The sequence below is a fragment of the Xylocopa sonorina genome, chromosome 8 (genome assembly GCF_050948175.1).
Source record: "Xylocopa sonorina isolate GNS202 chromosome 8, iyXylSono1_principal, whole genome shotgun sequence".
Taxonomy (NCBI): Eukaryota; Metazoa; Arthropoda; class Insecta; order Hymenoptera; family Apidae; genus Xylocopa; species Xylocopa sonorina.
This window is the reverse complement of record NC_135200.1, coordinates 2,837,980-2,850,953: the sequence shown is the minus strand read 5'-3', so window position 1 is coordinate 2,850,953 and position 12,974 is coordinate 2,837,980. Positions and strand designations below refer to the sequence as shown.

Genomic DNA, 12,974 nt, shown 5'->3' with positions numbered 1-12,974 from the left:
ATTCGAAGATTGCCTCTGCTAAACGTTGCTTACTACGAACAACAGTCGATCGCGACTTTGTAAAATCTCTCTAAAGGAGTCACAATGCAAAAAAAAGAGATGATCGTTACGTATAGTAGATTAAATAAATAGCGCTTAAAAATACCTATCTTAGGTAAGTCTGTCTAAGCATGAATGACTCGCGGGTTTCTCGCATGATCAGATGTTCTGAGAAAACTCGTACGATTCTAAGTATCGCATTGGCATTACGAAGAAATCGAAAATCGTAGAATGAACAAACGCAATCTCGCTTGAAACGATCTGTGAAACATGACTTATTATTTCTCTCTCTCTCCCTCTCTCTTTCTCTCTCTCTCTCTTCCTTCCTCCCTCGATCCTCTATACTTTTGGTATCTAAAGAAAGACTGATTACCAGACAATTACTATCCCTTTTACTTAATTTTTCGTTGCAGAACGTTTAACAATTATAATTTCTATAATTTAATCATTTCAGATGAATTAGAATATAAAATATCGAATTTTATACAACTAAGAGCAATCATATATATTGGTAAATAAATTTGATAGACTTTCTTAATAAAGCTCTTTCGATTCGAGATCTTAACGCGGAATAATACAATATTTAATCTTTCTTTCGAATGTTTACCGACATCAGTAAGTTCTGACCATAGATTCTGTGCTGTACGAGTAAAATACATCATGTAAAAATTTTGCACGAATATTTATGATTAATTTCAACGACTTGGGTCGTATCAGCGTCCGTTTAAAATTCATCCCACGAAATATAAAAATTCTTTGAATCGTAAAATATGTGGCCTACGCGAATGCCTATCACATGCGAACGAATAGTTTGACATGTTCTACATTTTTTTCTTGACTTTTCTATTTTCTTCTTTTTTTTTAATGTAACAAGAACAGTTTATAAAGTTTCGCTACGTCTCGTGTTCAAAATGATTTCTCTCCCGCTCGACAAACCGCGTACTGAAAAATTTACAATGTGTTACCTTTCGCACAGATAACTTTGGCCAACCACTTACGTACTTAGCTCTGCGACTCTTTTAAATTGTACGTTATTATGAAATAGGTATGTGTGTTCTTCTCCCCTTAGTCTTGTATAATAATGAGCAATGCTAGAACCGTATCCTCATCATCTTGAACCGTTCCTGACGAATAGAAATTCTTTTTCACGATTCACGAAAACGATGATTGAATCGTTAGCGACTATAATTGTTAATCCCTTCTGAGCTATTGGCGTATATATCCGTATAAAATTAAGTTCTTTCAATGATCGCTGAATGTCTCTCGCACTTGTGTTAATATTATCTTAATATTTATTAACCCTTTGAGCGCTGCTTATTCTGTACTACGTAACATTTCACTTTCGATGCAAAGTATGTTGTAAATCGATTGCATTTGAAATCATTTGAAGACTAAAATTTTCGTTTAACATTGAGCACGGAAAGGATTAAATACTGCGTTCCGAGCATGAGGTATAGCGACAGAAAATAAAAAGAAAAACGATGCAGGCGTGGCAGTATGATCACGTGTAATAAACGATTTTGATTTTGTTTAGATTACCAAAAAATGCGACAGTTCAAGAAGACGAAGTTACAGAAGCGGATGTCTACCTCTACGATTGTATTGAAAAATAACCTTTGCAGGATGTCTGCTTCTTTTTTACTCCATAATTTTTCTTCTTTTTTATTCTTTAAACACTAACCACTAACGTTCGCTAGTATGTTAGCTCAAGCGAGAGGAACAACTGTCAGTTTTTTCAATTCGCATTATCTTTTTTTCTTTTCGTCGTGATCATGGTCTGCTCCGCAACTCATAAAAAAGGAGCGATTGGCCAATCTCTAATGAATGTAAAACCAGGAACACAAACGATTCCCGTCGCTTTACATTCGTTTTTATGTTTAACCGATTCTTTCTCTGCGAGACTACTATGCTACAATATATACAAATTCATAAAGCAATGTATCTGATTGTTCTTGTAAATGTTTCCTTCATACACATGTACTACTTATCTGCCTTTGTATTAAAATAGTTTATACGTATGTTAATTGAATTTTATGCGTCGAAGGTAATCATGGACGGTACACTTTGAATGCAAATCTGAACTAAATTGAGAAAAAAGAAGAAGGAAAACAAGAATGTTCTTGTACCGAATAGGGCAATAATTGTAGTACAACTGAACAAGAGATGTTTCTATATGAAACAATAAGTCGAAAATAAACAATAAAACCTTTTTATCTAAAATTTCATTTTCATAAAATTTATTTATTCTTTTTTTTCGACTTACTTTTTTATATAGAATTAGTCCTAGTTGTACTACCATTACTGTCCCAGCCTGTATACGCGAAACGAAACAAACCAGTGAATCGATGTAACTTTTCTTTTACTTTTACCTTAAATTAGCGACATAAAAACAAATTCATTGTCCAGCAATGAATTTTGTCCTGTTACTGTTGCCTGAAACGGTGCCTTCATAAGACGGTCTTTCTTGAACGAATGAGATAAAAATTTACATTTGCAAGAACAGTCACACATCGTACACCAATTAATACATACTTATTACATAAACATATGTAACGAATGGCAGTGCATGTGACACAGAACAATTTGTCACTAATCAGTTTCTTTCATAACCATCGAGTTTCAACAAAAGAAAAAAAAAAAGAACAAAAAATGAAAAATGAACCAGCAATTCAATGCTGGTGGAGGCTCGATGTAAACGGAAAATTGTATACGATTGCAATGCATTTATAATCGTAAACAGATTATTTATTGTTAAGTATTAAGTCCCTCCCACTCGATTAGGTATTGAGTCTGACCATTTGGTCCTATCCTCTTTGCTTTGATGACAAACTTCTCACCAGCAGCGATCCTGTTGGCTGCTCCGAAATATATGTTCACCGACGACTTCAGATCATCCAAGGATATGTCGGGCGCGCTTTGTTTAACCGGCGAACACTTTGGGGACGACGGCACGCTTCCTTTCTTCTGCGGTTGCGGATCAGGCGGTGGTAATTTCTCGTTGCTCTGACGCTGTCTCAGTCTCCTCCCGTTTAAGGCATAATCGACACAATTCCCGATTTGACTACTAGCACTGCTCGAGGCACCGTTAAACGAACTTCTTAAATTCCTCGCGAATTCACTTTTAACTTCGTTATTACGTGGCGGTAAGATGGCCGCCGTCTTGCTCGCTGTGTGTTGGTACTGTTGCTGCATCTGCTGTTGCGATGGACGCCCCCGCCTATGTTGGCGTCTACGTTTCACTTGCCCGTTTCTGTCTATGATAATGTCTTTTTCCGATAATTGTCTTTTCGCTGGCCGCACCACAGGCGGTTGAGATATGACGGGTGTGAGCGGTAGAGGTAACGTGATCGGGCATTGACTGTATGGTGACGGGGTACTCGAATTCGTTTGATTTAGATTGCCAGGTGTACCCAATAAATCGCTGAGGTTCCTGAACGGGTTGTTCTTGCCCTCGAAATCTTTGGGCGGTGGGATAAACGAGTCCAAGGTTCCTCTCGAGCTAGTCTCATCCCCACTTGTGTCTGCAGGCGTTGACGGTGGTAAGGGATGCATCAATTCCACAGAACTAGGCACGGATAATTCAGATATACCCGAAGTGGTGGCTGGGGGCGTAGGTGGACCAGAAACCGACGTTGGCGGCGTTGGCGGAAGATCGGATGTTTCCGAGTTACGAGACTTACTCTGTAATACGTAACGATCAATCGGATTGTTCTTATTGTTTACACGAAGGCAATCTTTATTATTTACTACCTTCGCTATAGCATTCTTCAATAGTTTCCTCGCTTTTCTGTATCTAGCCTCTCGAACACCCTGTGCCTTACTTAAAGCACCATCACCTTTTTCTCGTTTCTTGTGTTTACGTAACATTCTTTCACGGGAACTACCTAACGCCATTAAGCGTCTCCTTCTCTGTAGGCTGAGTTTCGGGAATGGGAATGATTTTTTCACAAAACCACCTCCGCTGTACCTGTTATAAATTAAAAGTAACCAATGAGTGTTTTAGTACAGCACACTACATTTCGATCTGTTAGTTACAAGACTACTCTAAATCCTTAAAGTTTTTAAAGATTTCATAGACATTTAAACTTGTATCGCGATATCTGAGACATGAAATCTAGACAAAACAATCAACTATATATTGAAATCAGTTTCAATATATATCGCGTCTCGTGTGATAAGAATAGACATGTTAACATGTATGATGTCCTCTTCAGATTTTTTAAACACCTCATATCATAAAAATTACTTACCTTTCTCTCAGAGATTGTGTAGATTGACTCGGTGGACTGGGACTTGGACACGAACTTTGTTCTGCTTCCGAGTTTTGATAAATCGTTCCACGCATCACCACGTCCGATGGATTTACAGGAATTTCTAAATTCTCTGCCGTGCTTTGCTTCAATGCAGTTAATTGTTTTGTACTCTCTGGTAAAGATATCGGTCTGAAACAACACGATATGTATATATTTTTTTTTTTTTTTGTACACCATTAAGCAGATAAATAGCGGAAGCTCTTGTTTTTAATGACAACATTGTGATAACCAACCCTGTAGGCGGAGGAAGATATTGCAGTCTTTTATTAGCACCCCAGCATTTACGTAATACAGAGTCGTCTATTACACCAGTTGGAGGAAGATTAACAATTGGACATGGTGGTGGTAACCTAACTCTAAGACCCCAAATCGTGGTACGCTTTTTTATTTCTCTGCCGCATTTGAACCTGTTTCTATTATTTGTCAATATCGCTAGTATAGATTCTCTGCGTATTTGAGCACTGACATCCCTGATCTACCAAGGGAACAAATATATTCGTATGTTGTATGGTCGTAAACAACTAATTTGCACAATTGAAACGAAAAATTATTTTGAATTTCATATTAGAAATGCTTACCCGTGGTGGAAGCTGTAAAGTATTCCAGTTATCATTGGCATAAGGTACAATAACAGTGTCCAAATCATAATACTTTTTAGCATTGTAAACAGTCAAATTGTACAACATCAGGTGCACCAGATCTACCCATTTCAATTCCAGTCGCCGTACGAATTCTTTGCCATAATTGCACATTGAACAAACAAATACATAAAACCTGCAAATAATAAACACACAAACACGTTTTAGGATTAAATAAATTCTGAATGCAAAATAAATTTCTGTCTCAATATTCATTGACTTTTCCTTACCTATCTCCACTGTATAAAGGATAAGTTAGGCAACTAACACATTTTTCGTGAAACCATTGCTTACAGCGAGCACATTGCAACATTTGCGTATACCATTCACCATTAAGTCCACAATAACAATAAATTTGTTCTGCATTTACTCTGTGATGTGCATCCCAATTTAACATATTAGGCTGTAACAAACATTAACTATTGACTCTATCAGTTTTCTGATACACCTTCTAAATTAAATATTTTTAAATGCAATTAAGGAATCAATTAATTGGATCAAAGTAACATAAGAAAAATTTCTTTCAATTACTTACATCGTACGGCAACTTTGTCATATCATCTGGTGGCGGCTGAGGTTGGTCCCTACCACTGCAAACTTTTCTGATACTTGCCTTTACCATAGAAGTTTTTGGTTCTATGACTTCACGTGTCCTTGGTTGACTATCTATACATCTTTTACACATCCAGTGCGCCTCAACTGCAGTTTCTTCCTTTGATATCTGAGGCTGCAAGTATGTATACTTTCTTCACTTATTTTATTATTTATTGCAAAACATGAATGATTAGATCGCAGGAGCTTCTGCTACTTTTATAAAATTCACTAAAGGAATAGAAACTAAAGAGAAATTTACTTCATCCATAAAATATTATAACACAATATTTTGAATGTTGCATATACGTATGCATATAATATGAATTCTATACTTTTTTGTATAATTGAGTTTACTATAAACACATAAATATTTAGTCTATTATTTACAAACAAACTGTGGATTGTTTAAATAAAATATAGTTAATAAACTATATATTATTACCTGATGACAAAGTTGGTGATAACCACGACCACATTTGTCACAAACAATAATGTCATTATCAGTCTTGGGCTGAGATTTTTTACAAAGTACACACATAACATCCGAGTCTGGCATGGAAAGCTTCGTCAGCTCCTTAACAGAGGACCATGCGGAGGTGTTGTCCATAAATTTGACAAGGCATTTCTCCCTTGCCAAATCCACCTAAACATATAACATTTTATATAATAATTATGCGCTTTTATATATAAACTATGCTTGAATATAACGCGATAAGAACACCTTAAAAATATATGCACATATACCTCAACAACTGTGCCAAGATAAAATTTTCCATCTTTGTGTTGAAGAAGAACATCGTCCCCATGGGAGAAGCCTAATTTTTGTTCCTTCGTAGTGCTATCCGGCGCTGCCAGACTTTCTTCCGGCTCTGACATTTTCTACCCTGTTTCTATAACAATACAACAACAAAAAATGCTAACATCAAATTTTACTAGTTCCTCACTTACAATCAACTCAGACTTAAACAATACAAGCAGAAAAATGTTATATACATTTATTTTCGTTGACCAATTCTAATGATACTTGTATTCAAGATACTATGACAACCATAATTTCTACGAACCTAATACCTAACCTTTGTATACCTATGTATTGTCAAACAATACAAATGAATATTTTGTAAATACACGCATAAAAAATTATGACATAGCAGAATAGATTTGTTATGATATGATAATGATTTGAATAACATCAAGAAGAAAACGTTTTCCAACTATTAACTGTAACTCACATTTATTTACGTTCAACTATTATTTAATATTAATACAAAATACACAGTTATTTGATAATTTCATTTTTAATGAAATACATTGCATCCTAAGGGAATCAGATTACACATGGCTTGAGAAGTGTTAACTGCACAGAGGGAATGGTTAACATTTCGAATGGAAAACAATGTTAATGCACACTCTTCTCTAAAAAAGGTTTGTTGAAAACCGAAAGGAAAGCAAGTCTTACATGCACGTACACATAATGCTTGGTCCACGCAAATGTGCAAAATAGATGGTCGTCCGTCAAATCATTCATTTATGTACGTGTCCATTTACAAGCGGGTGATAAGTACGTTACGAGAATCGAAAATTGATCGCGAATACCTGCGAAAGAAATAACGACCATATGATCGGCATCTCATTAAAAAACCAGTCCGCGCGCTCTCACTCTCTGTTAACGAACGAGAGCATCTGCAAATGCTATTCTAAACAAGACGAAAACGTCGCGCACCAGCGGCTACACTATCGAGAACGGTTTTCCACCGTTGATGACAAGTATCGAGCGAGATCAAACCGATTCAGCCGATCAAGGGGAGGGAAATGCGTTTAAAAGCCGAATCAATTTGACGAAGACACTGGCGATACGGTAGACAGGAACAACCCCCGGGACAGCTCCTAGCACCGGGCGGTGCTTGGACCCCGGTGGTGGTGTTTTCAGAACAGAAGACCGCGCGAATATCGTTCGATCTTCGTACACCTTTTCTATGTCGTACCTCAGCGTCTTGGCCGTGGAATCACGCGCGACGTTCGGGCCTCATTTTCTGATTCCCGTCAGCCATTTACAACCATGGGGGCCCCGCCACGGTCGGTCGCTCCGAGGCACACAATCGCGGCGCGGCAAAACCCTGTCCCGTGAACTCAGGACGGCGATACGCCGGCACGCACGCAACCGTAACGATCACGCCGGCGTCCGGGTATCCACGTCGGCCACCCTCAGGATCACCACACGCCCTTAGTCACGGACATCACCGCCGCTCGAACACGGTGCACTCTCATTGTGTCCCTTGAAAATTCGAATAAGCACCGTCCGCCATGTTCGGGGAAACACTTGCTAGAAACTACGCTGGTCAACTAACCTACCGTGGTGGCAGTGCTCCCCGTAGGGATGTCTAACGAAACAGGGACGCCCATTTCTCGCGTTACACTTACACTTCTAGTTAGAAAGTATAACAACGCTCTCAGAGAACGTATGATATGATTAGGAACGGTTCGTCAACGTTACCGATCTTGTTGTTGTACGTGCCTTTCACCGCTATTCTAACCTTATATACTTTCTCAATCGAGATATATCGAGCAGTTGCAATTGTTTGTATATACCAGTGTCGCCAATTATTAGTTTGTTTCTAATTGAAAGAAAAATTACCAAATACACTAATTATGCAAAATGTTCTATCCGTGTTTCGTATATCTTACTAATTTATATCTTTTGTATTGTATTTTGGGTTATGTACAAAAATTAAAGGGCAACGTAGTACGGGGCATTTAAATTTTGATATACGATCATGGTCGTTAGTTGGACGTCCTATTGTGGTGCAGGTATAATATAAACAATTAGTGACAGTGCAGCTAATCATTCTATTATAGTATGGTAATTACGAGTGGTTACCTGAATTATTTCAAGTGTGATAGATTTTGAAATTGGTTAGGTGTTTTAAATCTATAAATCTTTCAACAATTAGAGCAGTATATCTTCCATACACAAGATTGTCGTCGTCTGTACCCTAGACTTGTATAAGTTTTGCTACACTTTAAATAGTCCAAAACAGACCTTAAAACATGTTAAGTGAAACACTGTTATTTAAAATAAGCCATGACTCATTGAAAAGATGCAATCTTCATGGATTACATGTATTTAGAGGAAATTTTAGAAAACAAGGATTGTAATTACTTTTCGTGATTAATTTGTAAGCAAAATGTATGTAAATGTGCATACCGATTTCGTACATTGTTTATACGCAACGATTTCAACAATGGAAAATTTGACCAGTTAAACGAAAGACAAGCAGGGTAAAACAATATAAATTTTTAATCATTGGTTATTCATATATTAACCGATCATCGATATTGAATGCGCTCTAAAATTAGCTGTAATTGTCCAGTCAGCAAAAGAGTGGAATACAAATCTCTTATACCTAACAGTAATACTTATGCTACTCACGTTTTCGCAAGTGAAGGGTTGCTAACTTGGAAGTTAAAGCATGTAACTTTTTCTACTGCTCGTAACTCACCTGCCGATTTTTTTTTTTTTTTATTTAATTTCAGCAGCTCTTCCTGTTGAGAAAGCAAAGACCAGACACGCCATTTTGGGATGCAAAACATCATTTGTTTTTCGTTCACAATGGTAAGACAATTTTATTTGCATATCAAGCAATTAGTAATTGCAACATTTTCAGGAGGAACTATTGGGAAATAAATAACAATTGCAAGTTAAAAATTTAAATAATTTAATTTTTTTTAATTTGGTCTGTGAAAAAGTCATTACATACAAAGTGCAATAAAATTTTACACATTTATAAGAAATCGTTATAGTGATTTAAAAATGCACAACATATGATTGTCGATGCATAAGTTTGTTTCATTAAGTATAAAACGAAGTGCCAGGAAAAAGAACATTTAGAGTTGCAAAAATTACATTTTTATTTTAAATATATCGTCGAAAATACTATGTTATGTCCACAACACATATTATATAATACATCTTGTTTTTATACGCATTAATGCTGTATTCATTAAGTGCAAAAATATGGTTTAAAAGAACTATATTGTAATACGGAATACAAAAGCACCGTTTTATAATCCGTGTAATAAATAGTATACGGCGTAGCCTAGTATGAATGTTACTGGACTAATAATTTATATAATCTTGGTATTATTTATCCAGCTTATTTAACGAAAGCTTCGTAGAAAAATTACTCTCCGCATAAGCATTCATCAATTCATTAAAAACACTATTATCTCGCGATCAGTTAAGACTTTATTTTTACATTTATACATTATCGCAGGTATCGAGTATAATATAATTGCGCGAACACGATGCGGCATCTTTTCAAGTTTCTGTTGTATAAAACAACTATATAATATTTGTTATTTGTAACATAACAAGTTCTGTGACAAATATTCAGTATAATAATGTTTTATCTTTAAAACATTTTTTTCTTTACTGCAGTGTACCTTTCCATATAGTTATCATAACCATCGAGATTGGCAAATTGTTTCATTTCAAATAAGTTCCCTTCGATGGAAAGAACGGAAATTTTCGAATCTTTTAAAATTTTCGTTGGTATCGCGCTTAGTTGTAAACAATTTTCTTCGAGTCTTAACGTTTTTAAGCGCGAACATTCCGCCAATTTCTCAGATATAGTCGATACCTGATTTTGATTGAGGTTAAGTTCAACCACATGTAACGCCGCAGCAGCATCAGGTATCGTCGTGATTCCATTCTTTGACAAGTCTAACACATCCAGAAATTTTAAATCACAAAACATAGGAGGAAATTGAGTTATCTCGTTGTCAGACAAGTTCACCTGTTTTAAATGTGTTAGTTTCGATAACGACCATGGGAGACTTTGTATGTGATTCGAACTTGCATTTAATGTTTCTAACTTTGTCAATGCGCCGAGAGCTTCGGGTAAACTGACTAGTTTATTTTGATTAAGCTTCAGCTGCTTTAACAACGTAAATTTTCCAATTTCATCGCTAATATGAACAAATTTGTTTTCGGACAAATCCAACGTACGTAACATCGGCGCCAAAACTAGCAGATTATCTGGGAATTCGTCGAGTTTTCTCTGGGACAGTTTTAACGTCCCGGTTTTTTTTGCCGTCTCATAATGTTGTTTCAAACCGGAGTTTCCCATATTGATATTAAAACTTTTAAGTAGATTTACACCAAGGAGACTTTTCATTAATCGTCGAAAGACGTAAGCAGGAGAAATATGATTTTCGTCTTAACGCTTTATTGTTTAACACATGATCATTCAGTTTGTAAGAAATTCACGCCGTTCTTCCTGGTACATTCTCTTCACGGTACGACACAAATTTTTTGCTACAGACTGTATTCGATCATCGGTGGACGATCGCTTCTGCGTGCCACTGTACCAACACAGGAAAATCAGCCGTTGCGCCGTCACTCCGATTAATTCTCACACGGCGGTACTTACGGTGTCAATCGTCAGAGCCCACTAAGCAGTGTCTCGATTTCCACTCTCATATGAACGTGATACCAAGATATGTTCCGTATTTGAAGCTCAGTCGCTCCGTAACATCCTTTTGGGAGCGAGAATTAAGTGAAATGTCAACCCGAATGACAGTACGTCGGCCATATTGGCCTGGCGGTGGCCGTGTTCAAATCACGGCCGCATGATGGCGGTTCGCGCGCTCGCGCCCCGAAAGATGGCCGACAAACGAAGATGTAGCGGTGCACGTCGGGTTTACATCAGACTGAAAACGCCGCGGCAGCTACTGGTGTGTAGTTTACGATGCGGTCATTCGTGGAAATGGTGAGATAGTGTCGTGACTCGAGAGGACATACTACCGGCTAGCGATGGCCTCCACGCCGAAGTCGGAGAAGCATGCAGGTAAGTTGGTATTTCTACTATGATCCACGATGAAAGAGAACGTACATACGATGTTCTCTTAACAACGACGGGACCCGGCCGCCGTGACCCGTTGCTCTTTTTTATCCCTGTCAGTCAAGTTTTTATTCGTATACAAAGAGCTAACGTATCACAGGAACTTCTCACAGGTTAACATCTCCGAACGCCACTGTACCGAATGCCGCGTTAATCTAAATATTAGCAGAGCGATCTTTCACAGACGCTACCGGACGCGAAACGTCAAAAGCATATGCGTGTGGCCCGAAGCGTGTAAGCACGCCTCTTCTATCGCCTCTGCTTCTCTCCCCTTTCTTCGTTTTATGTAGTGTCATCGCTACAGACGCTCGTTTCATACTTGACAATCGTAACGAGCATCTTCCTAAGAGATGCATGATGTACCTTTCGACAAACATCACGCGCGGCGAATGCCAATTATAAATGTACGATAACCCACCGGGTACATCAGTACTAGTAACCTCTACCTCTGTTCGATTCATCGACGATGTTGCCCGTCCGTTGCTGTTACAGCTTTGAAAATCAACAGTCATACGCAAAAAGAACGTGTCTGTAATTTGACTTTCAAATTTATGAATTAAAATGTTCTTCGCTGTCATTCGGAGAAGCATCGTGTGCACGCTTTCGAGCGTCCTGCGTCTTAGAGAATCGATGTTGCCCGATACCAAAAGAGAGAGAGAGGGAGAGAGAGAGAGTGAGCTGCGTGAAGAATGGACAAAAGGGAAAAGGTGGAAGCATTGTTGATTTTCTCTCATTCTCTCGGCTCGTGGAGCCGGGATTCGTCCCGATGCTCTGTTCTCTTTCTTGAAAAACGGGCCGTACGTTTCGTGACGAATGCACGACGCTGGTAATAATACGCGGTCGCCTGGAGAGTGTGTCAATAAACCGTCCACGCGCCGGGGGTGAGCCCAATGTAATTCGAACAGCTGCCCGTGTCACGAGTTTTCTAGCCCGCGTTCGCACCCTCCAAACAAAGAGTTACCCCGCCATCGGTGCGGCAGTATTTTCACGAGGACCGTATTAAACGCTTGAAGGGCCGAGGTCGCGGGTTTCCTCGCGTTTCAGAGTTATTACGCGGTGTATTTTAGTCCCATTCGTTCTGCAAACAAGTGATTGGCAGTCGTTTTAGATATATTATTAATTACAGAATTCAAATTCCGATGAAGGTAGAACAAATATTTGATTTCAACTATTATTTCTTACTCGATAAATTCAAATTATACTATATCTGAGTATAGTGTATATTTATGTGTATAGTATATATTTCTACAATCTATGCATTTTAGGTGGAACTAAGAATTTCTCATATTATATTTTTAGTTTTATTGTTCAATGGTATTAAAGATACATGAATTATTAGATATTTTGCGTAGTGTATCGACGATCATGATTTTGTTTGTTAAATCCAAGAACGGGAAACAGCTTGAACCGTGCGAAATTTGGTCGCAGAGAATCCATGCTTTTATTTTATTATTATAATAACAGGTGCTACTTATCAGAACTGATAC

The 12,974-nt window shown here is 37.8% G+C and overlaps 3 protein-coding genes across 9 annotated transcripts in view; 1 reads left to right on the top strand and 2 right to left on the bottom strand.

The window, feature by feature from the left end:
* Positions 1 to 878: 878 nt before the first annotated feature.
* On the bottom strand, positions 879 to 8,159 carry Pcl (polycomb protein Pcl). Of its 7 annotated transcripts, none has more exons than XM_076899539.1 (11): positions 7,933 to 8,159; positions 7,044 to 7,859; positions 6,329 to 6,474; positions 6,027 to 6,227; positions 5,526 to 5,717; positions 5,221 to 5,393; positions 4,931 to 5,126; positions 4,586 to 4,827; positions 4,290 to 4,481; positions 3,790 to 4,006; positions 879 to 3,720 (listed from the first exon to the last, which is right to left on the bottom strand). In XM_076899539.1, the coding sequence occupies exons 3-11, from the start codon at positions 6,458 to 6,460 to the stop codon at positions 2,791 to 2,793; spliced, it is 2,475 nt and encodes an 824-aa protein (XP_076755654.1). In that variant the 5' UTR covers positions 6,461 to 6,474; positions 7,044 to 7,859; positions 7,933 to 8,159; the 3' UTR covers positions 879 to 2,790. The 7 variants fall into 7 exon arrangements, with proteins under 7 accessions (XP_076755654.1, XP_076755656.1, XP_076755659.1 ...); XM_076899541.1 differs by lacking the exon at positions 7,933 to 8,159 and having other exon boundaries at positions 7,044 to 7,180; positions 7,308 to 7,901; XM_076899544.1 differs by lacking the exon at positions 7,933 to 8,159 and having other exon boundaries at positions 7,044 to 7,180; positions 7,554 to 7,901.
* A 1,209-nt stretch (positions 8,160 to 9,368) lies between these two features.
* Positions 9,369 to 11,359, bottom strand: LOC143426255 (leucine-rich repeat-containing protein 57). The gene is made up of 2 exons (XM_076899546.1): positions 11,017 to 11,359; positions 9,369 to 10,948 (listed from the first exon to the last, which is right to left on the bottom strand). Exon 2 carries the CDS (start codon positions 10,759 to 10,761, stop codon positions 9,997 to 9,999), a length of 765 nt encoding a protein of 254 aa, XP_076755661.1. The 5' UTR covers positions 10,762 to 10,948; positions 11,017 to 11,359; the 3' UTR covers positions 9,369 to 9,996.
* C3g (C3G guanyl-nucleotide exchange factor) overlaps positions 11,177 to 12,974 on the top strand; it is a 78,792-nt gene continuing 76,994 nt past the window's right edge. The window contains exon 1 of the mRNA XM_076899537.1: positions 11,177 to 11,433. Coding sequence (XP_076755652.1) covers positions 11,400 to 11,433 — 34 coding nt within the window. The 5' untranslated portion in view covers positions 11,177 to 11,399. The remainder of the gene's footprint in view (positions 11,434 to 12,974) is intronic.